Genomic DNA, 16,866 nt, shown 5'->3' with positions numbered 1-16,866 from the left:
GGGGGGGGGGGGGGGGGGGCAGTGTGTTTGGTCAAAAGGAATGGCCGCTGACACGCCGGCGCGGGGCCCCGCAGGAAACTGCCAACTGGATGGGCGGCAAACAAAAGCCCCGGCAGCCGTGGCTGGGCCCCGATGCCGAAGGCCGGCCGCAGTCTTGGCTGATGCACATCCCCCCGCCCCCCGGCCTTTTGGTGGCCGTCAGTTCTCCACATGCCGACACTTTTGTGAAGCAGTCCACAGGCGGCCCCGGGGGCCTCCCGCGCAGATCCGGTCGGCCTTTTGGCCCCATCACCCGGGGGAGGGCGATGTGATCAGATCGCGGGCCGCAGGTCGGGCCAACGCTGCCCGCCCCTCGGCCCCACCTTCCCGAGGGGACGACCTTGAGGCAGCCCCCGGCCCCCCCATGACACCGCCACGTCTTCCGCCACCGCCACACCGGCACTTCGCCTGCTGAGACATCCGCCTCAGCCTGCATGGGGAGGGACATACACGCCCTTCCCCCCCCCCCCCCCCACACACACACACATACACACCAGGACCCCGACGGTCACCTCAACCAGATGGGCCCGCAGCGCCGAGCAGCCTCGCCGGTACGGGAAAGACCGCTGCCCGGCGGACACCCTCCCCCTCGCCCGCTCTAACACCGGATCCAGGCCAGCTCGCCCTGCACCAGTCGACCGATATGGGCTGCAGCCTTCGGCCCGGACGCCGCGGCCCCCCGCCGGATGGTCGACCGGCCGGCCAAGCACTCGGTCACTTTGCGCCCGCCCCGCGCCTTCCCGCCCTCCCATCCCCCTGCTGCCCTCTCGGCCTGCGGCCCCCCATGTCTCGGGGCAACACGCGCGGGCAGATGCCCCGGCGCCCCTTCCAGGTGCCGCCCTCTCGCGCTTCGGCCGGCCCCCGCGCAGCACAGGGGCTGCTCCCTTTCCCACGCCAGCCGCCCGGCTGCCGTTGCCAGTATGCCCGGTTAGCCGGATCGGCGGGCGAGGCACATTGCCCCCCGCTCGACGCCACCCCGACATGCCCACATCGCGCCAGGCGCCCGGATTATCCCGGCAGCGGCATGCCAGACAGCCGGCATGGTGGCAGTGCCCTCGGTTCCCTTGCCAGCCGCAGCAAGTCCCGGATCGGTGCCGGGCTCGGGCTCGCGATGCGCAGGCCGACTGGCCGCAGTGGCAGGACCTCCCCCCACAGGCACATGCGAATGCACGCCCACACGCACTCTGCCCCGCTCCTCCTGCGTATGACGCACGCGCATGACTCCCACAGCCCGAGGCAAGGGCGTGTGCTTCGGGTGTCCGGCTGGCCCCGAATGGCTCGGCTCCCGGCCGGAGGGTGCCCCGCCGTGGAGACCCCGGGCCCGGGGCAATCACCCCGGCCGAGCTCGGCAGCCGCCATGACAGGGACTGCAGGGGGCCTCAACCGGGGGGGGAGGGGGGGGGGGCAGGGAGCGCCGTCAAGGGCAGGTGCCACACCACCCCGCGCCCGGCGGCAGCCCCATGCTCGCTCGGCCGGCGTGGGCCGCCAACTGCGCACATCCCAGCCGTCTCAGACGCCCGACCGGACAATCCGTCTGCCCATCGCTGGCTTCCTCTGTGCATCGGCGTCGCCGCCCCCCCCCCCCCCCCCCCCCCCCCCCCCCCCCCCCCCCCCCCCCCCCCCCCCCCCCCCCCCCCCCCCCCCCCCCCCCCCCCCCCCCCTCCAGCCCCGTGTACAGCGCCTCGCCCATGCACTCAGGGCCGCCAGCGAGACATCGCCCAGGACTTGGGCTCAGCCAGCTGGCGGTCGCGCTGGCGCGGCACACCGGACGGCAGCGCACCACGTCGCAGCATCGCCCCTCCCGGTGGCCCGGCCGTGGGCCAAAAAAGAAGAAAAAGGCCCCGGAGCACGGGCCAGAGGAGGGGCATGCCAGGCAAGGCCAGCCAGCAGACAGTCAGCTCCATTTGCGTCGCTGTCTATTCGCACGCGGACACACACACACACACACAGAGCGAGAGCCGAGTGGGGGCCAACGGGGAGGAGAGGGCGGAGCCGATGGCCATGTACCATCTCCTCCCCCCCCCCCCCTCCCCCGCTCGGGGCGGGGCAGGCAGACGCAGAGGGCCCCCTCCCGCCGGCGGCCATCACTGGTTGGCACGGGTCCGGTCGCCGATGGTGTACGCGCCGTAGTCCTTCTCCGGGTCGTACACCTCCCACCGGCTGGCCGGGAAGATGTGCTTGTTGCGCTCGTACCACCGGCGCTCGCACACCTTGCCGGCGTGGGACTCGTCGCGCTCGACGCGCGCGTCGGCCGCCAGGCGCACATCCTCCCGCACATCAAAGTGGAAGAGCGGCCCGGACTTACCACGCGCCCGGTTGACGATGAAGTCATAGAAGGTGTAATGGTGCGGGATGATGAGATCCTCCTTGATGTAGAGGAGGTTGTCCACCGGCACCCCGCGCAGCTGGTCGAACTCCCGCCGCGCCCGGTCCAGGAAGGTGGCAATCGAGTCGCCCTTGCGCACTTCCACCGATGCCCGGTGCCCGGACCCGTCCCAGAAGGAGTATGTAATTTGAATGGGCTCGGCCTTCATGGCCTCCTGCTGCTGGCGCCACTTGGCGGCCAGCTCCTCGCGCTCGCGCTGCTCGGCCGCCTCGCGCTCGGCATCCGGCAGGAAGGATGTGTCCACATTGGGGTTCTTGCCGAGGCGAAGGCCACCGGCCGGCGCGGCCGCGCCGGTCTGGCCAGCATCATCGTCGGGGGTTGTCGCGGCGCCGGCCGAGCCGCTGGCGGCCGGCGAGCCGCGCCGCACCGGCACCGCCTCCCCTCCGCCGTCGTCATCATCATCGTCGAAGGAGAGCTTGGCCTTCTTGGCCGGGCGCTTGGCCACGCCCCGCGAGCCGCCGGCCGAGGCTCCGGGCTCGGCTGCCCGCTTGGCCAGCCGCCCGGTCAGGGTGCCGGTGCGGGTGCCGGTGGCGTTGGCGGTCGCCTCGGCGGCCAGCCGGTCCCCGAGGGCTGCCTCGCGCTGCTCGTACTCCGACAGCGACACCAGCCCCACGGCCTTGAGGGGGGTGACCGAGGACGAGGAGCTGGCCGGGCTAGATGAGGTGAAGTCATTCTTGACAAGCTTGGAGGATTCCTGCGCGCCGAGCGGAGAGGCAGGGGAAGGGAGGACAGGGGGGGGGGGGGGGGAAACGGGAGGGGCGGGGGGGGGGGCCGCGAAAAGGCGGCGGGGGGGGGAACAAAAGGGGGGGGGGGGGGGGGGGGGGGGGGGGGGGGGGGGGGTGGAGGGGGGGCGGGGGGGGGGGGGGGGGGATCAGCGAAGGTCGCGGGCTGGAGGCCCGGCAAGCAGGCCGGAGAGGGAATCAAAGAGGGGCAGGGGGAAGGGCAGGGAGCTTGCAACCCGCTCGCGCACCTGGGACTGCTTGGAGCGGAGGCGCTCGCGGTCCTCCTGCTCGATCTGGCGCTGGCGCTCAAGGCGGCGAATGCGGTCCATCTTCTCGGAAGGGGTGAGGAGCAGCACGCAAGGCGAAACGGAAGGAGGAGGGAGGAAGAGGGAGAAAGAGAGGGAGAGGAGGGAGGTGGGGGGGAAATTGGGGCGCGAAAACAGCAGGCAACGGGGAAGGGTGTGTGAGCAAGCGGGATCCGGCGCGCGGGCGCTCCCTCTCGAGTCCCGGCTGCACGGTGTGCCGGGCCCCTGCGGTTGGGCGGCCGCAGATCGGCCTTGATCACGCGGGGATCATGTGCAAGGCGCCTTTCCCAGGCTAGCGCCCCCCCGCCCCCGTCGCCGGAGGCGCCTGGTACCCGGGGGTCACACAAAAGGCCGGCGAAGGGCAATCCCACCGCGCATATACATGCCCATTTATTTAAATAGATGAATGCACATCTCTACGCACGGGCGGTGTGCACAATCCCGAGAGGGCCAAATGGCCAGGTCAGGCACTCAGGCTCCACATCATCATCCTTTCCCCCCTCCCTCCCCCCCCCCCGGACCACCCGGCGCCAGCCCGGGCGAGTCGCATAGATATGACACGACGGCACAACGCGGCAGGATGTGTCTGGATAATTAGGCTATATTAGATGTTATATGTCTGAGGAGGAGGGCGGAAGACCAGGAGAGAGAGAGAGAGAGAGAATCAGGGGGGGGGAGGGAGGGAGAGGCGCTGCCTTTCGTCACCGGTCGTCTCGGAGAGTGGGGAGAGTCGCGCACGCACAAGGCCGTCTCCGCCCTCCTGGTGGGGGGGAACGATGCCCGAGGGGGGCGCCGCCAACACCAAATGCAGAGAGGGGGAGGGAAATGGGGAGGAAAGGGCAGCGGCGAGGAGAGGGTAAAGAGATGGAAGAAGCGTCATGGCAGGGCATCGCCCGACGCATGGCTCCTCTTTCACGCTGTTTCCTTGGGGGTTTCTTCCCGCCCACTTTCGCGTGGCATTGGGCGGAGGGCGACCACAAAAGCCACTTATTGCTCACCCCCCCCCACCCCCCCCCCCACGGTCCGGGGCTCCGCCCGCCGAGACGCAAGGCGGCAGCACGGGGAGACAAAGAGGAGAGAGGGGGGGGGGAGGGTGCGCGCGGCGAGAGCGGGGCGCGGATGCGACCGGCTGCGCGCGCTTACATCAGCATGCGGATGGGGTTCTCCAGGAAGGCCTTGAACTCCTGGAGCCAGCGAGCACCGACGGCGCCGTCAACCACACGGTGGTCGCAGCTCAGGGTGACGCTCATCATCTGCTTGGTGGTGATGGCATCGGAGTCGGCAGCCGGGACGACGCGGCGCTCAACAGTGCCGACGGCCAGAATGCACGACTGCGGGGGGTTGATGATGGCGGCGAAGTCGCGCACACCGAACATGCCCAGGTTGCTGATGGTGAAGGTGCCGCCCTGGAACTCGGCAGGGGCCAGGCGCCCGGCACGAGCGCGGGTGGCCAGATCCTTGACGGTGGTGCTGATGGACTCCAGGCCGAGCTGGTTGGCGTTCCGGACAATCGGGGTAATCAGGCCGTTGTCGGTGGCCACGGCAACCGAGATGTCGGCATTGGTGTAGCTGGGAGGAGGGCGGCGGCGGCGGCCGGGCGACATGACTGTGTGAGCACATGCGAGAGAGAGAGGTGGGGGGGGGGGAGGGAAGTGTGCGCGTGTGATGATGCACAACCACCAGCGGCACAGGAAAGGCAGAGGGTGCGGGTGGAAAAGGCCGACATACCGACGGATGACGCTGCCGGCCCAGGCGCTGTTGGCCTCCGGGACGCGGAGGAGGGCCCGGGAGGCGGCCTTGATGATGAAGTCGTTGACCGACAGCGAAGACTCGGCCTGGGCGTTGAGCTCCTTGCGCAGCTTCAGCACGGCATCCATGCAGATGTCCGAGGTCAGGTAGAAGTGCGGGATGGTGGTCTTGGCCTCGAGCAGGCGAGAGGCAATCACACCGCGGATGTTGGACACCGGGATCTCGGTGTAGTCGTCGTTGGCCGGGGGGTAGACCGGGGCGGCGGCCTTGGCGGCCACCGGGGCGGCGGCCGGGACGGCGGCCGGGACGGCGGCCGGGGCGGCGGCGGCAGCACCCGACTCCAGGAACTCCAGCACGTCGTACTTGACAATGCGGCCATTCGGGCCGGTGCCGGCGATCTGGGCCAGGTCGAGGCTGTTCTCGCGGGCGATCTTCCGAGCCACGGGGCTGGCCAGGATGCGGCCACCGGCGCCGGTGGTGGCGACAGAGGCAGCGGCCGGGGCGGCGGCCGGGGTGGGGGTGGGGGCGGCGGCGGCGGCCGGGGCGGGAGTGGGGGCGGCGGCGGCCGGGGCGGCAGGCTTGGCGGCCTCCTCCTCCTCGCCCTTGTAGTCCTTGAAGGCGGCAATGTCGTCCTTGTCGAAGGTGACGATGCCGATGGGCTGTGTGTGTGTGTGTGTGAGTGCGTGCGTGCGTGTGAGCGAAGGGCAGAGGGGGGCGACAGGGAGCAGCGGCCGGAAGGCACAGGGCACGAACGGTCAGGACGGGAACGGTCTCGCCGGCGGGCAGGAGAATGCGCGCCAGGAAGGCATCCTCGTGGTAGTTGAGGTCGACGGCGGTCTTGTCGGTCTCAATGCTGGCGATGGTGTCGCCGGCGGTGATCTCATCGCCCTCCTGCTTGGTCCAGGAGGCCACGGCACCCTCGGACATGGAGGGCGACAGCATGGGCATCAGGATCTTCTCGTGGCGGGGGTAGGCTGGGGATGGTCCAGTGGGTCAGAGCATGGTACACACACAGGCACACCGGCGGTCGGGTGCGTGGGGCTCGAGGGGGGGGGGGGGGGGGGGCGGGGCGCCATCTCAACGAACAGGAATAGAAACGAGAGGCGAAGAAGCCGAAGGAGGGCGACCCGAGGACGGCGGCCGCGGGGGAGCGCATCATCGGGGCGGCGACCGGGGCGCGGCCGGCCGAAAAGCTGACCCGCGCAAGCGAGGGGGCCGCATGGGCAAGCGCGGAGAATGGCAAGAAGGGACAGGGGGGGGAGGGGGCGTGCGTGTCAGCAGGGGCAGGCCGGCCTCAGAGGCAGGGCCAGCGGGAAGGGCAGGCGGACGCACGCGACGCGGGCCAGCGTGGAGAAGGAGCGGAGGGGGAGGGCGCGGTTCATGGTGTTCCTGCCGGTGGCGCGAGGGGGATTAGTGTCAGGGCGCGGAGACGGGGCGGCGGTGCTGGGGGGGGGGGAGGGGAGGAGGAGAGGGGACAAGCAACAGGGCGCGCGAGGAGGCGAGGGACAAGAGGAGAGAGGGGGCGGCGACAAACCGGGGAGAGGGCGAATGAAACGGGGGGGGGGAGGGGGAGGGGGGACACGTTTCGGTGGCTCGCGGAGTTGGCCTCCTCCGGTTCCCGGCCGGCCGGGCGGGTGGCCCGCCCAAAAACCACATCACCCGGCCCCTGGGGAGACGGGTGCGTGGGTGTGGGCCCGTCCCCCCTCCCCCTGCGGTTGCCGAGCCGGGTGCAGGTGCCTCCCACGGCCCTATAACCCCCGGTCCCCGGCCCCGAGCACCGGCCTCCGGGCCGGGGCACCTTCCAGCACCCAGGGTCCTCCGGCCAGCGGGCAAATGGCCCCGCGGTGCTTTGCCTTCCCCCCCCCCCCCCCCCCCCCCCCCCCCCTTCCCATTCTCGCCCGGACGCCACAGCCCGTGACATGGAGGACTCCGAGGTGCTCGACCTGCTGTCGGAGAATCGAAGCATGTCACGCACGCTCGAGGACTACGGCAACCAAAAGTCCACGTCCATCAGCACGGCCCGGCGTCTGGCCGAGTTCCTCGGCGACCAGATGGTCAAGGACAAGGGCCTTTCCTGTCAGTTCATCATCTCCACTCGCCCAGCATGGCTCTCCTCTGTGCCCTCTTGGCCTCCTCCCGCCCCCCCCCCCCCCCCCCCCGGTCCCCCCTTCCCCAGTGCGGCGGCATGCGCGCACGGACGCACCACGGCCGGTTCGCAGGAGCACCCGCCTGGGCCGGAGCGGCCCCCGAAACGAGTCCGGCGGCGACCTCCACAGCCCAGTCTCGTCGCTCCGTCCCCGGGCCGCGGCGGCCGGCAAGGTGCCACTCGATCTGGCCAAGGAGAACCCCCAAGGTGGTCGGCGCGCGCCGGCGGCACCCATGCACACACACACGCGCACCCGTGCCCCCAGCCCGCCGCACGGCGTCGTGGAGGGTGCGCTGCCCCAATCCCTCCCGAGGGGGGGGGGGGGGGGCGCCCCCCCCCCCGGGGGGGAGCGGGGCGCGGGGGAGATGGCGATCGAATGTCAGTCACGGCCAGGTGCGGGACGCACCCCTCGCCCGCCCCGATCGCCGGGGGAACCTGTGTGCCGCGGGCGATCGCTCCGTCAGGCGCGCCCCCCCCCCCCCCGCCGAAAGCGCGGGCGAGGGGGGGGAGGGGGGAGGTGGGCCAGACCATATTCGAGGCGCACACACATACACAGACACCGAACGCTGGGCGACGCGCGGAAGGACCCCCGGACACAGTGCGGTCATCGCCGGACAGCCCTTGTCCCGGCTCCCCCCTGTCTAGGCGCTGAGCCCCACCCACCCTCCCACGAACACGACACCCCCACCCACCCACACAGACCAGGGGGGCCGGGGGAGGGGGGGGGGCGGGGCGGGGCGCCCGTGCTCAGGGCCTGGCCGTCCCCCGGCAGTGGAGGAGGAGCCAACGCATGCGGCCCCCAGCCGCCGAACCCCCATTTGAGCCACCGGCGGCGAACCTCAATCGACCGAGGGTTTATTCGGACCTAGATGGGAGTGCATGTGATCTTTGGACATGGGCGAACGCCCTTCGAGAGGCGGGCCATCAGCGTTGGGCCTCCAGGTGCTGGCTCACGGCGGTAGCCACCTCGGCCGTCAGAAGCCCGTACCCTGCCGGCGGGGCGAAGAAGTGGGGGTAGTTGAACAGATGCCCGACGAATGCCTGGCGGAAGCGCCGCATCTCATCCAGCAGGCTGGGCCCGGCCAGCTGGGTCGTGCTGTCGCCGGGAATGCCCAGGGCGAAGAGCGGGAACCCGGCAATGACCTTGGCTGTGAGTGTAGCCCCGTAGGGGGGGGGGGGGGGGGGGGGGGGGGCGCGAGAGGGGCACGAGAGGAGGACGGTGGGTGAGTCGGTGGGCAGGCTCGCGAGAGAAGAAAAAAGGGGGCTTCTTGGGTGGTGGGGACGAACCAAAGTAGAGACTCCGCAGGGCCGGCGGCGTACTACCCTCGGTGATGGCGACACGCAGCAGAAGGGCCGCGAAGCCCAGGTGCAGGGGCTCGAGCGGGCTGCCGGGCGGGGCCAAGTGTGCGACGGCCCGCAGATAGGCCGGCGCCATGGCCTGCGAAGGACCCATGGGACAATGTGTGGCCAGGAGCGAGGGGGAAGGGGGGGGGGGGCAGGGGGCAGGTTAGCCACAGACGGGAATCGAGTGACAAGGGGGCGGCAGCCGAGCCTGCGGCATTGGCACCGACAGCCGCACGTACCTTGAAGCAGGCCGTGAACGTGTGATGCGGGAGGTTTGCGTGGACTTGGCGCCAAATGAGTGACTAGGTGCGCGCATGAGGAGAGGATGTCCAACCAGCGCATATGTTCCACGGGAGAGAGAGGGGGGGGGGGAGGGGTGAGTGAGCATGTGCAGAGAGGAACCACGGAGCAAAGACACGGGGCAGAAGGCGGGCAGGGTGACGCAGACAAGCCCACGCGTGCCGGGAGATGCGCGCGCGCATGCCTGCGTCTGTGCGTGTGCGCACCTCAAGCACATTGACCCCCAGCATGAAGGCGTACACCGCCTGGATCGGACGCAGGGGATCCCGCTGGAGGGCGGTCGCCAAGCCCGGGGCCAGAATCTCCACCAGCCCGGGATGCGAGCCAACCGCGAGGACGCTGCTGCCGGGGCAGGCCAGCAGCGGCGAGTCCGGGCTGGCCAGCCCGTCCTGGTAGAATGCAAAGCGCAGGAGGGGGGTCTGCGCGAGCTGTGCCGTGGACGGGCGCTCGGCCGGCACGCGGAAGGCCAAATTGGCCATGTCTGGCCGGCGGAAGAGGCAGGCCCAACGAAGTGCGATCGGGGCCGGGCGGGGCGGGGCGGGAAAGGCGAGAAGGGGCCACCGGAACAGGTGAGCACACTAGGAGGCAGGGGGGGGGCGGGCGACGGCATAACTCCCGGGACACGCACCAAGGAAGGAGTACGGATGGAAGAGGGCCATCTCCAGGGCCGGGAGGAGGCGCATCAGCCGCGTGCCACGGCCCTTGCTCTGCTCGAGCGCCGCGGCGACAACCAGCTGGTGCGTATCCGGATAGAGGCGCTGGCGGTCGGAACACCGGCAGGCCGAGCGAGTGGGTCCGAGGGAGGAGCGAAAGGGAGGTCAGCCGGGGGCCCGGGCAGCGAGCGGCCGAGGGAAGAAGAGCGACAAAGGCGGCCCTTGCGATTGCAACACACCTGCGACAGGGGGAGCATCTGGAGGAAGACATCACGCAGATACTCATCCGAGAAGGAGCTCTCGGGCGGCGTAAGCAGCCCGGCCAGCAGCTGGCGGGCCCGGGTGGCCAGGCACAGGTGCCCCGCGGCCGGGGGCGCCCCGGCCGGGCTGCCGCAGAGCTGCTGCCCGGGCAATGCCAAGTCCCCGGCGCCCAGCACCGGCAGGCAGCCCATGCCAGCCAGCGCCAGGAGGCTGGCCAGGGCCATGTCCGCCGGCAGGGGAGACGCCCCGGCGACCGCCGGCTCGCCGGCCCGGAGCGACCGGCAAACGGCGGCCATCGTGTCGGCCACTTCGGCCCCGCCCCCGGCACCCGGGCCCCGCCCGTACAGGCCGGTCAGCGGGCCCCACAGGAGGTGCCGGATGAGGGCCTGTCCGAGGGCCGGCAGCCCGGCCGACGCCGCCGCCGCCACCGCCGCCGCCGCCTGGCCCGGCGGCTCGTTCGGCTGTCCGGCCGCGCCGGCCTGCGCCACGACCACCGGATCCAGCAGGGCAAAGAGCCGGGCGGTGCGCTCGCGCAGCCCCGGCCTCTCGGCCAGCGAGTCCGACCCAGCCAGCAGCACGGCCGCCAGGCGATCGGCCGGCAGGGCTGGCGCCAAATCCAGCGGCTGGTGCGGCGGCACCACGGCCCACAGCTCGGCCACGGCACCGCCGGTGACCGCCTGCGCCGCGAACGGACACACCGCCAGGCAATACTCGCACGAGTCGGCGGACAGGCCCAACTCCAGCGGGCCCTGCTTCGGGAGGGCAGGGGGGCCACCGGTGGCGCCGGGTGTGGCCGCCGTGGCCGCCGTGGCCGCCGTCGCACAGCCCCCGCACAGCAGCCGCCCGGGCGTCTGGCCGCCACGCCGGAAGAAGGCCCCCGGCAGGCCGGCCAGCACCCCGAGCTGGTGCATGTCCACCAGCAGATCCAGCACCAGGGGCCGGAGGAGAGCGGCCCAGGCGCGCAACTTCCCCGGGTCGATGGGGGCCACCGGCGAGGCGGCCGGGCCACCGGGCCCAGGGCGGATGCCCCGGCCGCAAGTGCCGCACAGGCCCCCGGCCCCCGGGCTGCCCCCGGCCAGGAACACCTCCACCAGGGCCTGCTGCAGGGCCAGCAGGGCCGCCCGCGCCGGGAGCAGGACCCGCGGCGGGGGGGCCGTGCCGCGCCACGCGAACCCGGCCAGCATGTTGCGCACGTGCGACAGCGCCATGCCCAGCACCTGCGGCAGGTAGATGCCCGGGGCATTGGACAGCGGCCCGGCCGCCAGAGCCACCCGCCGGGCGAAGTCCGCCGCCCAGGCCAGGTACCTGGCGTCAGCCAGCACGCCATCGCCGCCGGTCGTCGCCGGCATGGCGCCCCCGGCCGCCGACAGAGACCCCAACAAGGCGAAGGCGTCCTCCGGCAGGGAGGCCACGCGACGCCGGGGATCGGCCCCGGCCCGGAGCCAGGCCTCCGCCGGCCCGGCCACCAGACTCCCGAACCAGCTGCGCACCATGGCCTGCGCGGAGGCCCCGCCGGCCGGGCACCCACCCGGGGGCGACCCCGGCGGGTCGAGGCTCGGCACTAGGCCGGCCAGCTGCGCCGCCAGCGCCCGCCGCGGCAGGAGCAGCACCTCGTCCGGGCTCGGGGGCACGGGCCCGGCCCCGGGGCCGGCCACCGTGCACCGGGCCACCAAGGCCCGGTAGTCCAGACGCGCCAGGCCCAGAAGCCACACGGCGATGCTGCCCCCCGGGCCATTCCACCCGTCGAAGCCGGCACCGGCACCGGCACCGGCGCCGGCGCCGGCGCCGGCGGCGGCGCCGGCCGTGGTCGCAGCAGAGGCGGTCACCGCCGCCAGCACCCGTCGCCGGCCGGCCATCCGCGCGATGAAGGCCTCCGGCTGCGGGGCCAGCAGCCCCGGGCCGAAGGCAAAGATCAGCGCATCCCCCAGCAGGGTGTGGCACCCGGCGCTGAGGACATCCCGGGCCAGGGAGTTGTCTGCGGGGCGCTCGGCCGGGGCCAGGGGGGCCCGCCCGCCGGCTGTCTGCCGCAGGCCCAGCAGCGGCGTCTCAATGCGCCGGCAGTCCACCCGCGTCGAGAGGTCCAGGAAGTACGGCATGAAGGACCGGTCCACGAACGAGACGAGCTCATTCAGGGGCGGCTGCGTGGGCCCGGCGCCGTGAGGCGGGGCGGCGGCGGCGGCCACCGCCTCCGGCCCCAGGACCGCGTACCGGAGAAGCCCATGCACGCCGAGGGGCGCCACCCAGGCATCCAGGAAGTGCAGCAGGAGCAGCTGCTGATGCTGCGGCTGTGGCGGCTGCGGCGAGGCCGACCCCCGGCACGGGGCCGCCATCAGGTGCTGCATGAGGGCCAGCTGCAGCAGCGACGGCAGCAGGTGGCCCAGACGCCGGGACATGGTGTGCTCGGCCACCACGGCCCCCACCTGCGCCTCGAAGGTGGTGGCGCCGAATTCGCCGGTGGCGGCCGGCGGGCCGGCGGCCAGCTCGCTCAGCGCGCCCCGGCCCAGGGCCACGCGCAAGATGGGCACCACATGCGCCAGGCACTGGGCCAGGCACTGGGCCAGCAGCTGGGCCGGCACTTCGGCCCGCGAGTAGGGCCTCGGGCGCCCGGCCGGCAGGGTTGGCCAAGCGGCCGCGGCCACAGGGTCCCGCCTGGCGGCCGGGTCAACCGCCAGCGCCAGCGCGCTCGGCCCGAAGTGGAACCCCGCCGGCAGCAGGCGCAGCACCAGGCTCACGACCCCCTGGAGCAGGGCCACCAGCAGGGCTTGGTGCACCGGGCGCTGGCTGCCGGCCAGCGTGGCCAACAGACGCCCGGTGCTCGGGCCATGGTGGAAGAGGATGCGCTCGGCCGTGAGGGCCAGCAGGACCACGGTCGACCCGCGGGCCAGATCGCCCTCGGTCAGATTCAACAGACGCGCCCCGGTCAAGTCGAAGATGGACGCCACATTCCGGGGGACCTCGCTGCCCCGGTGGGACGGGGCCAGATCCCGCAGGAAATGCACCAGCGACAGGGGGGCCGTCAGGAACTCGGCCCCCATGTTGCCCGGCAGGCCATCCACGAATTCCAGCAGGCTCGGCAGCCAGAGGGCCAGGTCTTCCGGGGTCCGGTTCAGATCCAGCGCCGGCCACAGGGCATGCAGTCGCTGAGCCTGGGCCGTGTTCCGGCTCGCATGGAAGTCGAAGGAGGACAGGGACGCCCCCACGTGGGGGGCCCCGGCACGCGAGCCGGCCCCCGCCGAGCCCGGCCTCAGGGACCCGGTGATCATGTCCCCGAGGACGGACAGGCGCTCGAAGAAGGTCCCCCCGCCGGGGGCGGCCAGGGCGGCCGGCGCCGCAAGCGGCCCGGTGGCCCCGCCGGAGCCGCGCCCGGCCCCGGGGCCGCTGCCCCCGGGCGTCAGCCTGGCCGAGTGCATCTCCGCGGCCACAAGATCCCGCAGGCCATCGCTGAAGGCGTTCAGCCGGGCCACCGGGGCCGACTTCAAGGCCAGGGCCAACGGCGCCACCAGCCGGGCAAAGGCGTCCGCCAGCAGGGTGGTGGCTGCCAGCGAGGATGGCGCCGCGCGGATACTGGCACCGGTTGCCGGCGAGGGTGTGGTCGGGGGGGGAGGGGGGCATCGCGCAAGTGAGGACGACGGCAGGAGATGGTTGACATGGATCAGGGCGAGCGGGGAAAGGCGGGGAAGAAAGAGGGAGAAGAGCACGGAACAGGGGAGATCAGCATCCAGCAGCACGCCACTAGATGGGCACCAAGCACAACACCCCGGGCGCAGAAGACACCGCGGCACAGAGCACCGGACACGCACCCGTTGATGAACTCCCGCGTGAAGGTCAGCAGGGCGTCGGCCATGCGGGCATCGGCGTCGGTCATGCTGCGGGCGGCGGCAATGCGCTCGACCATCGGCCCGGCCACCTGGACCAGGCGCTCCATCAGCCGGACCATCTGCCGGGCCGCGGGCAGGAAGGCCGTCGAGTCCATGCCCGCCTCGACGAAGGCGCCGATGCGACTGAAGCGCAGGAGGATCTCCTGCGCCTCGTGGGCATGGTCCGCATTCAGCTGGTGCACCTCGTGCCGGTTCATGAAAACCACCGTCCCGCCGCAGGACTCGCAATTGTTGGTCAGCTGGATGGGCACGCTCTTCAGGTGGTACATCTCCGGCAGGAGGGTCCCATGCAGGCGATTGATGCTGGCCACCGCGGCCCGGTGCATTTCCTCGCCCTGCCACCCGGGGGCGGCCACCTGCTCGCTGTAGAGATCCGTCAGCCGGGCCAGGCATTGGTCGACGGTCAGCTGGCCGATGCCGGCCTGGTCGGCGCTGCCCGCGCCATGGCCGCCTTCCCCCTCGGGGCCGGGCCCGGCAAAGTAGGCATCCGCCACGCGGGTCATGCACCGGCGCAGGAGATCCGGCGCCGCGGCTTCGAGCCCCAGCGAATCCAAGCGCAGGTCTTCCGGCACGGCGGCCAGGACATCGGCATCCGGCAGGGCGACGCCGGGATCGGCGGCCGAGGCCCCGGCCCCCGGCCCCCGGCCGCGTGCGGCCATCCCGAGCACCGACTCGGCCAGCGGCTGAAGCCCGACCGACAGGCCAGCCGAGTCGATGGCCAGGCCGAGGGCCGGCAGGGCACGGGTCGAAAGCCCCCACACCGGCGCCTTGTCGCCCACCGTGCCGGCGGCGGCGTCGGCGTCGGCGCTCCCATCAACCGCAAGGCTCTCCTCGGTGGAGAGGCGACACACCGCAAAGTACCGGGCCAGGATGTCCCGGAAGATGGGGATCGTGGCAGAGGTGGTCAGGGCCGTTGCGCCGCCGGCCCCGGCCTCGGCCAGCACCTGGCCCAGGGCCACCAGCAACTGGGGGAAAGGCTCCTCCGGCTGGAGGAAGTCCCGGAAGAGGGCCGGCGAGAAGGCCTCGGCCGTGCGGAAGTGCGCCACCGCCGCCTCGGGCGCCGTCTTCAGGATGTCCGTCAGGGCGCTGTACAGGCGCACCGGGAAGGGAGACCGAGGGCCCCGGCGGTCGGCGGCCGCGCTGACAGCCTCCTCCAGCACCTGCAGCACCGGCGCCAGCGGGTCGGTCCAGTTGATGACCGACATTTGAGTCCGGTGGACCTGGAGCAGAACCGGCCCGAGCCATGTCAAGTGCATGGGGGTCCGGCTATCGATGCCGAGCAGTCGAGCCGGGGTCAGTGTCCAGATGGCCATGGCACCCAGCCAGAAGGGCAGCGCCCCGACCAGGGCACCGGGCGCCAACTGACAAAGGGTCGCCATGCGGAACCACAGGAGGAGAGTCGACTGGCTGAAAGCCCGGGTTTCCTCCGGGCGGAGACGCCGCGTCAGGTCCGCCGGCGAGTGGGAGGACGCTCGGGTGCGGACCACTTGGGCGAGGTGCCGGCAAAGGGAGATCTCGCAGTGGCTGGGGGGGAAGGCCGAGGGTCAGGATCACGCAGGGTGAGGGAGGGGGAGGGAGAGAGAAGGAGAGAGAAGGAGAGAGAAAGAGAGAGAAGGAGAGAGAAGGAGAGAGAAAGAGAGAGAAGGAGAGAGAAGGAGAGAGAAGGAGAGAGAAAGAGAGAGAAGGAGAGAGAGAAGGAGAGAGAGAAGGAGAGAGAAAGAGGGAGAAAGAGGGAGAAAGAGAGAAGGGATAATCGACAGTAGCACCGCAGGATGGTCAGACGCACAAGGAGGCACGCAACAGCGCCAAGTAGAAGACCGAGCGCGACTGAAGGTAGGCATTCGGCACCGCGGCGCTTTCAAAGTAAGCGGCCTGCTGCAGGTGGGCGAAGAGCGCATCGGTGTCTGGGTATGCGCGAGCGCAAGAAAAAAAAAGGGGGGGGGGCAGAGGGGAAGCCGTTAGCCCAGGGCCGAAGGAGGACCAAAGGAGGAAGCCCACGAGAGACGAGGGAGCAGGCGGGACAAGCGGGACCGGGAGGGGGCCCGGGAAAGACGCACCAGACGACCGCTGAGCCTCGGCCAGTCCGTACTGCATGTCGGTGCGAGTGAAGCGACACAACTCGGCATGCACCACCCGGCTGGTGACCGGGTCTTCGCCCAGGAGATCATACAGGACAAAGGGCCCCAGACCGGCCGTGCTGCTGGTGTCCTCCAGCCCCGGGGCCATATACTGCGCCAGGAAGATGACCGTGTCCAGCAGCTGAGTCGTGGCCGGCGAAAGGAAGAAGGACCCCGGCGTGCCGGCGGCCATGATCACCCGCAGCCAGAGAGACAGACAGCGCTCCCGCGCCCCGGGGGTCCGAAGGTGACCAAAGCAGGCCCAGAAGGCCGCGGCCAGAGCCCACACCGGGTCCATGGCCAAACCGGCCGGCAGCAGGCCCACCGGAGCCAGCGCCTGCCGAAGGGCCCCCTCAAAGGCGCCCGACACCCCGGTGCCCGTCCGCTCCAGCAAGTACGCCAGCGAGGAGCGCGACAGCTCTTTCCCGGGACCGAGCAGGCGCCGCAGGCCGGCCGATGCGCCGGAAAAGAGCCCCTGCAGGGCGGATGCCGCAGATGCGGCGGCCGCCCCGGCTGTCCCGGCAGCCGGGGCGGCCGGCAAATCCACCGACCCCGCGGTCAGGCCCCCGAAGAGACACACACGCACGACGGCCACGGCGGCCTTCTCCATCGGGGACAGGCGACAATCGCCCTGCTCGATGTCCACCAGCCAGGCCCCGGGAGGGCTGAGCTCGGTGAAGGTGGTCATGTGCACCGGGAAGAAGTTGACCAGGGTCGAGCGCAACAGCGAAAAGGACTCGGACGCGCGGAGCCCCTGCGCCGGGAGGATCGGGCAACCCCGGTCAAGGCATCGGTCCCGCACAACGGGGACAAGGGGAGGCCGGACCATGTTCGCCGGGGAGGGGAAAGGCCGCCAGACCATTCGAGCGGGAGGAAACACACGGCGGAGGGGGGGGGGGGGGGGGGCCGCGGCTGGGAGGGGCGGCTGGAAATTGGGGAATAAAGCCCCCCCGCCCCTCCGGACCC

At 71.8% G+C, this 16,866-nt stretch overlaps 4 protein-coding genes across 4 annotated transcripts in view; 1 reads left to right on the top strand and 3 right to left on the bottom strand.

The window, feature by feature from the left end:
* Positions 1–2,051: 2,051 nt before the first annotated feature.
* On the bottom strand, positions 2,052–3,643 carry H696_02006 (hypothetical protein). Its single transcript, XM_009495904.1, has 2 exons — positions 3,396–3,643; positions 2,052–3,119 (listed from the first exon to the last, which is right to left on the bottom strand). The coding sequence occupies exons 1-2, from the start codon at positions 3,474–3,476 to the stop codon at positions 2,124–2,126; spliced, it is 1,077 nt and encodes a 358-aa protein (XP_009494179.1). The 5' UTR covers positions 3,477–3,643; the 3' UTR covers positions 2,052–2,123.
* Positions 3,644–4,450: 807 nt separating this feature from the next.
* Positions 4,451–6,764, bottom strand: H696_02005 (hypothetical protein). The gene is made up of 6 exons (XM_009495903.1): positions 6,736–6,764; positions 6,534–6,590; positions 6,288–6,394; positions 5,955–6,175; positions 5,181–5,860; positions 4,451–5,021 (listed from the first exon to the last, which is right to left on the bottom strand). The coding sequence occupies exons 2-6, from the start codon at positions 6,581–6,583 to the stop codon at positions 4,592–4,594; spliced, it is 1,488 nt and encodes a 495-aa protein (XP_009494178.1). The 5' UTR covers positions 6,584–6,590; positions 6,736–6,764; the 3' UTR covers positions 4,451–4,591.
* A 356-nt stretch (positions 6,765–7,120) lies between these two features.
* On the top strand, positions 7,121–8,216 carry H696_02004 (DNA polymerase epsilon subunit 1; the record flags this gene model as incomplete). Its single annotated transcript, XM_009495902.1, has 3 exons — positions 7,121–7,281; positions 7,421–7,520; positions 8,151–8,216. 3 exons carry the CDS (start codon positions 7,121–7,123, stop codon positions 8,214–8,216), a joined length of 327 nt encoding a protein of 108 aa, XP_009494177.1.
* A 55-nt stretch (positions 8,217–8,271) lies between these two features.
* H696_02003 (hypothetical protein) overlaps positions 8,272–16,866 on the bottom strand; it is a gene marked incomplete at both ends in the record, with an annotated part of 17,774 nt that continues 9,179 nt past the window's right edge. The window contains 9 exons of the mRNA XM_009495901.1: positions 8,272–8,495; positions 8,635–8,785; positions 8,931–8,993; positions 9,198–9,472; positions 9,620–9,749; positions 9,884–13,469; positions 13,706–15,307; positions 15,570–15,687; positions 15,841–16,654. Of these exons, the coding sequence (XP_009494176.1) occupies positions 8,272–8,495; positions 8,635–8,785; positions 8,931–8,993; positions 9,198–9,472; positions 9,620–9,749; positions 9,884–13,469; positions 13,706–15,307; positions 15,570–15,687; positions 15,841–16,654 (6,963 nt within the window). The remainder of the gene's footprint in view (positions 8,496–8,634; positions 8,786–8,930; positions 8,994–9,197; positions 9,473–9,619; positions 9,750–9,883; positions 13,470–13,705; positions 15,308–15,569; positions 15,688–15,840; positions 16,655–16,866) is intronic.

This window comes from Fonticula alba (assembly GCF_000388065.1).
Source record: "Fonticula alba strain ATCC 38817 unplaced genomic scaffold supercont2.3, whole genome shotgun sequence".
Classification (NCBI taxonomy): domain Eukaryota; order Rotosphaerida; family Fonticulaceae; genus Fonticula; species Fonticula alba.
This window is presented reverse-complemented; position numbering and strand designations above follow the sequence as displayed.

Excerpts from the sequence above, each read along its gene's own strand:
- H696_02006 (XM_009495904.1), bottom strand. The coding sequence starts at position 3,476 with ATGGACCGCATTCGCCGCCTTGAGCGCCAGCGCCAGATCGAGCAGGAG. Across the intron at positions 3,120-3,395 it reads TCCGCTCCAAGCAGTCCCAG|GAATCCTCCAAGCTTGTCAA; the intron begins GTGCGCGAGCGG and ends CTCGGCGCGCAG.
- H696_02005 (XM_009495903.1), bottom strand. The coding sequence starts at position 6,583 with ATGAACCGCGCCCTCCCCCTCCGCTCCTTCTCCACGCTGGCCCGCGTC. Across the intron at positions 6,395-6,533 it reads TCCACGCTGGCCCGCGTCGC|CTTTTCGGCCGGCCGCGCCC; the intron begins GTGCGTCCGCCT and ends TGCGCGGGTCAG. Across the intron at positions 5,861-5,954 it reads AGACCGTTCCCGTCCTGACC|CCCATCGGCATCGTCACCTT; the intron begins GTTCGTGCCCTG and ends ACACACACACAG.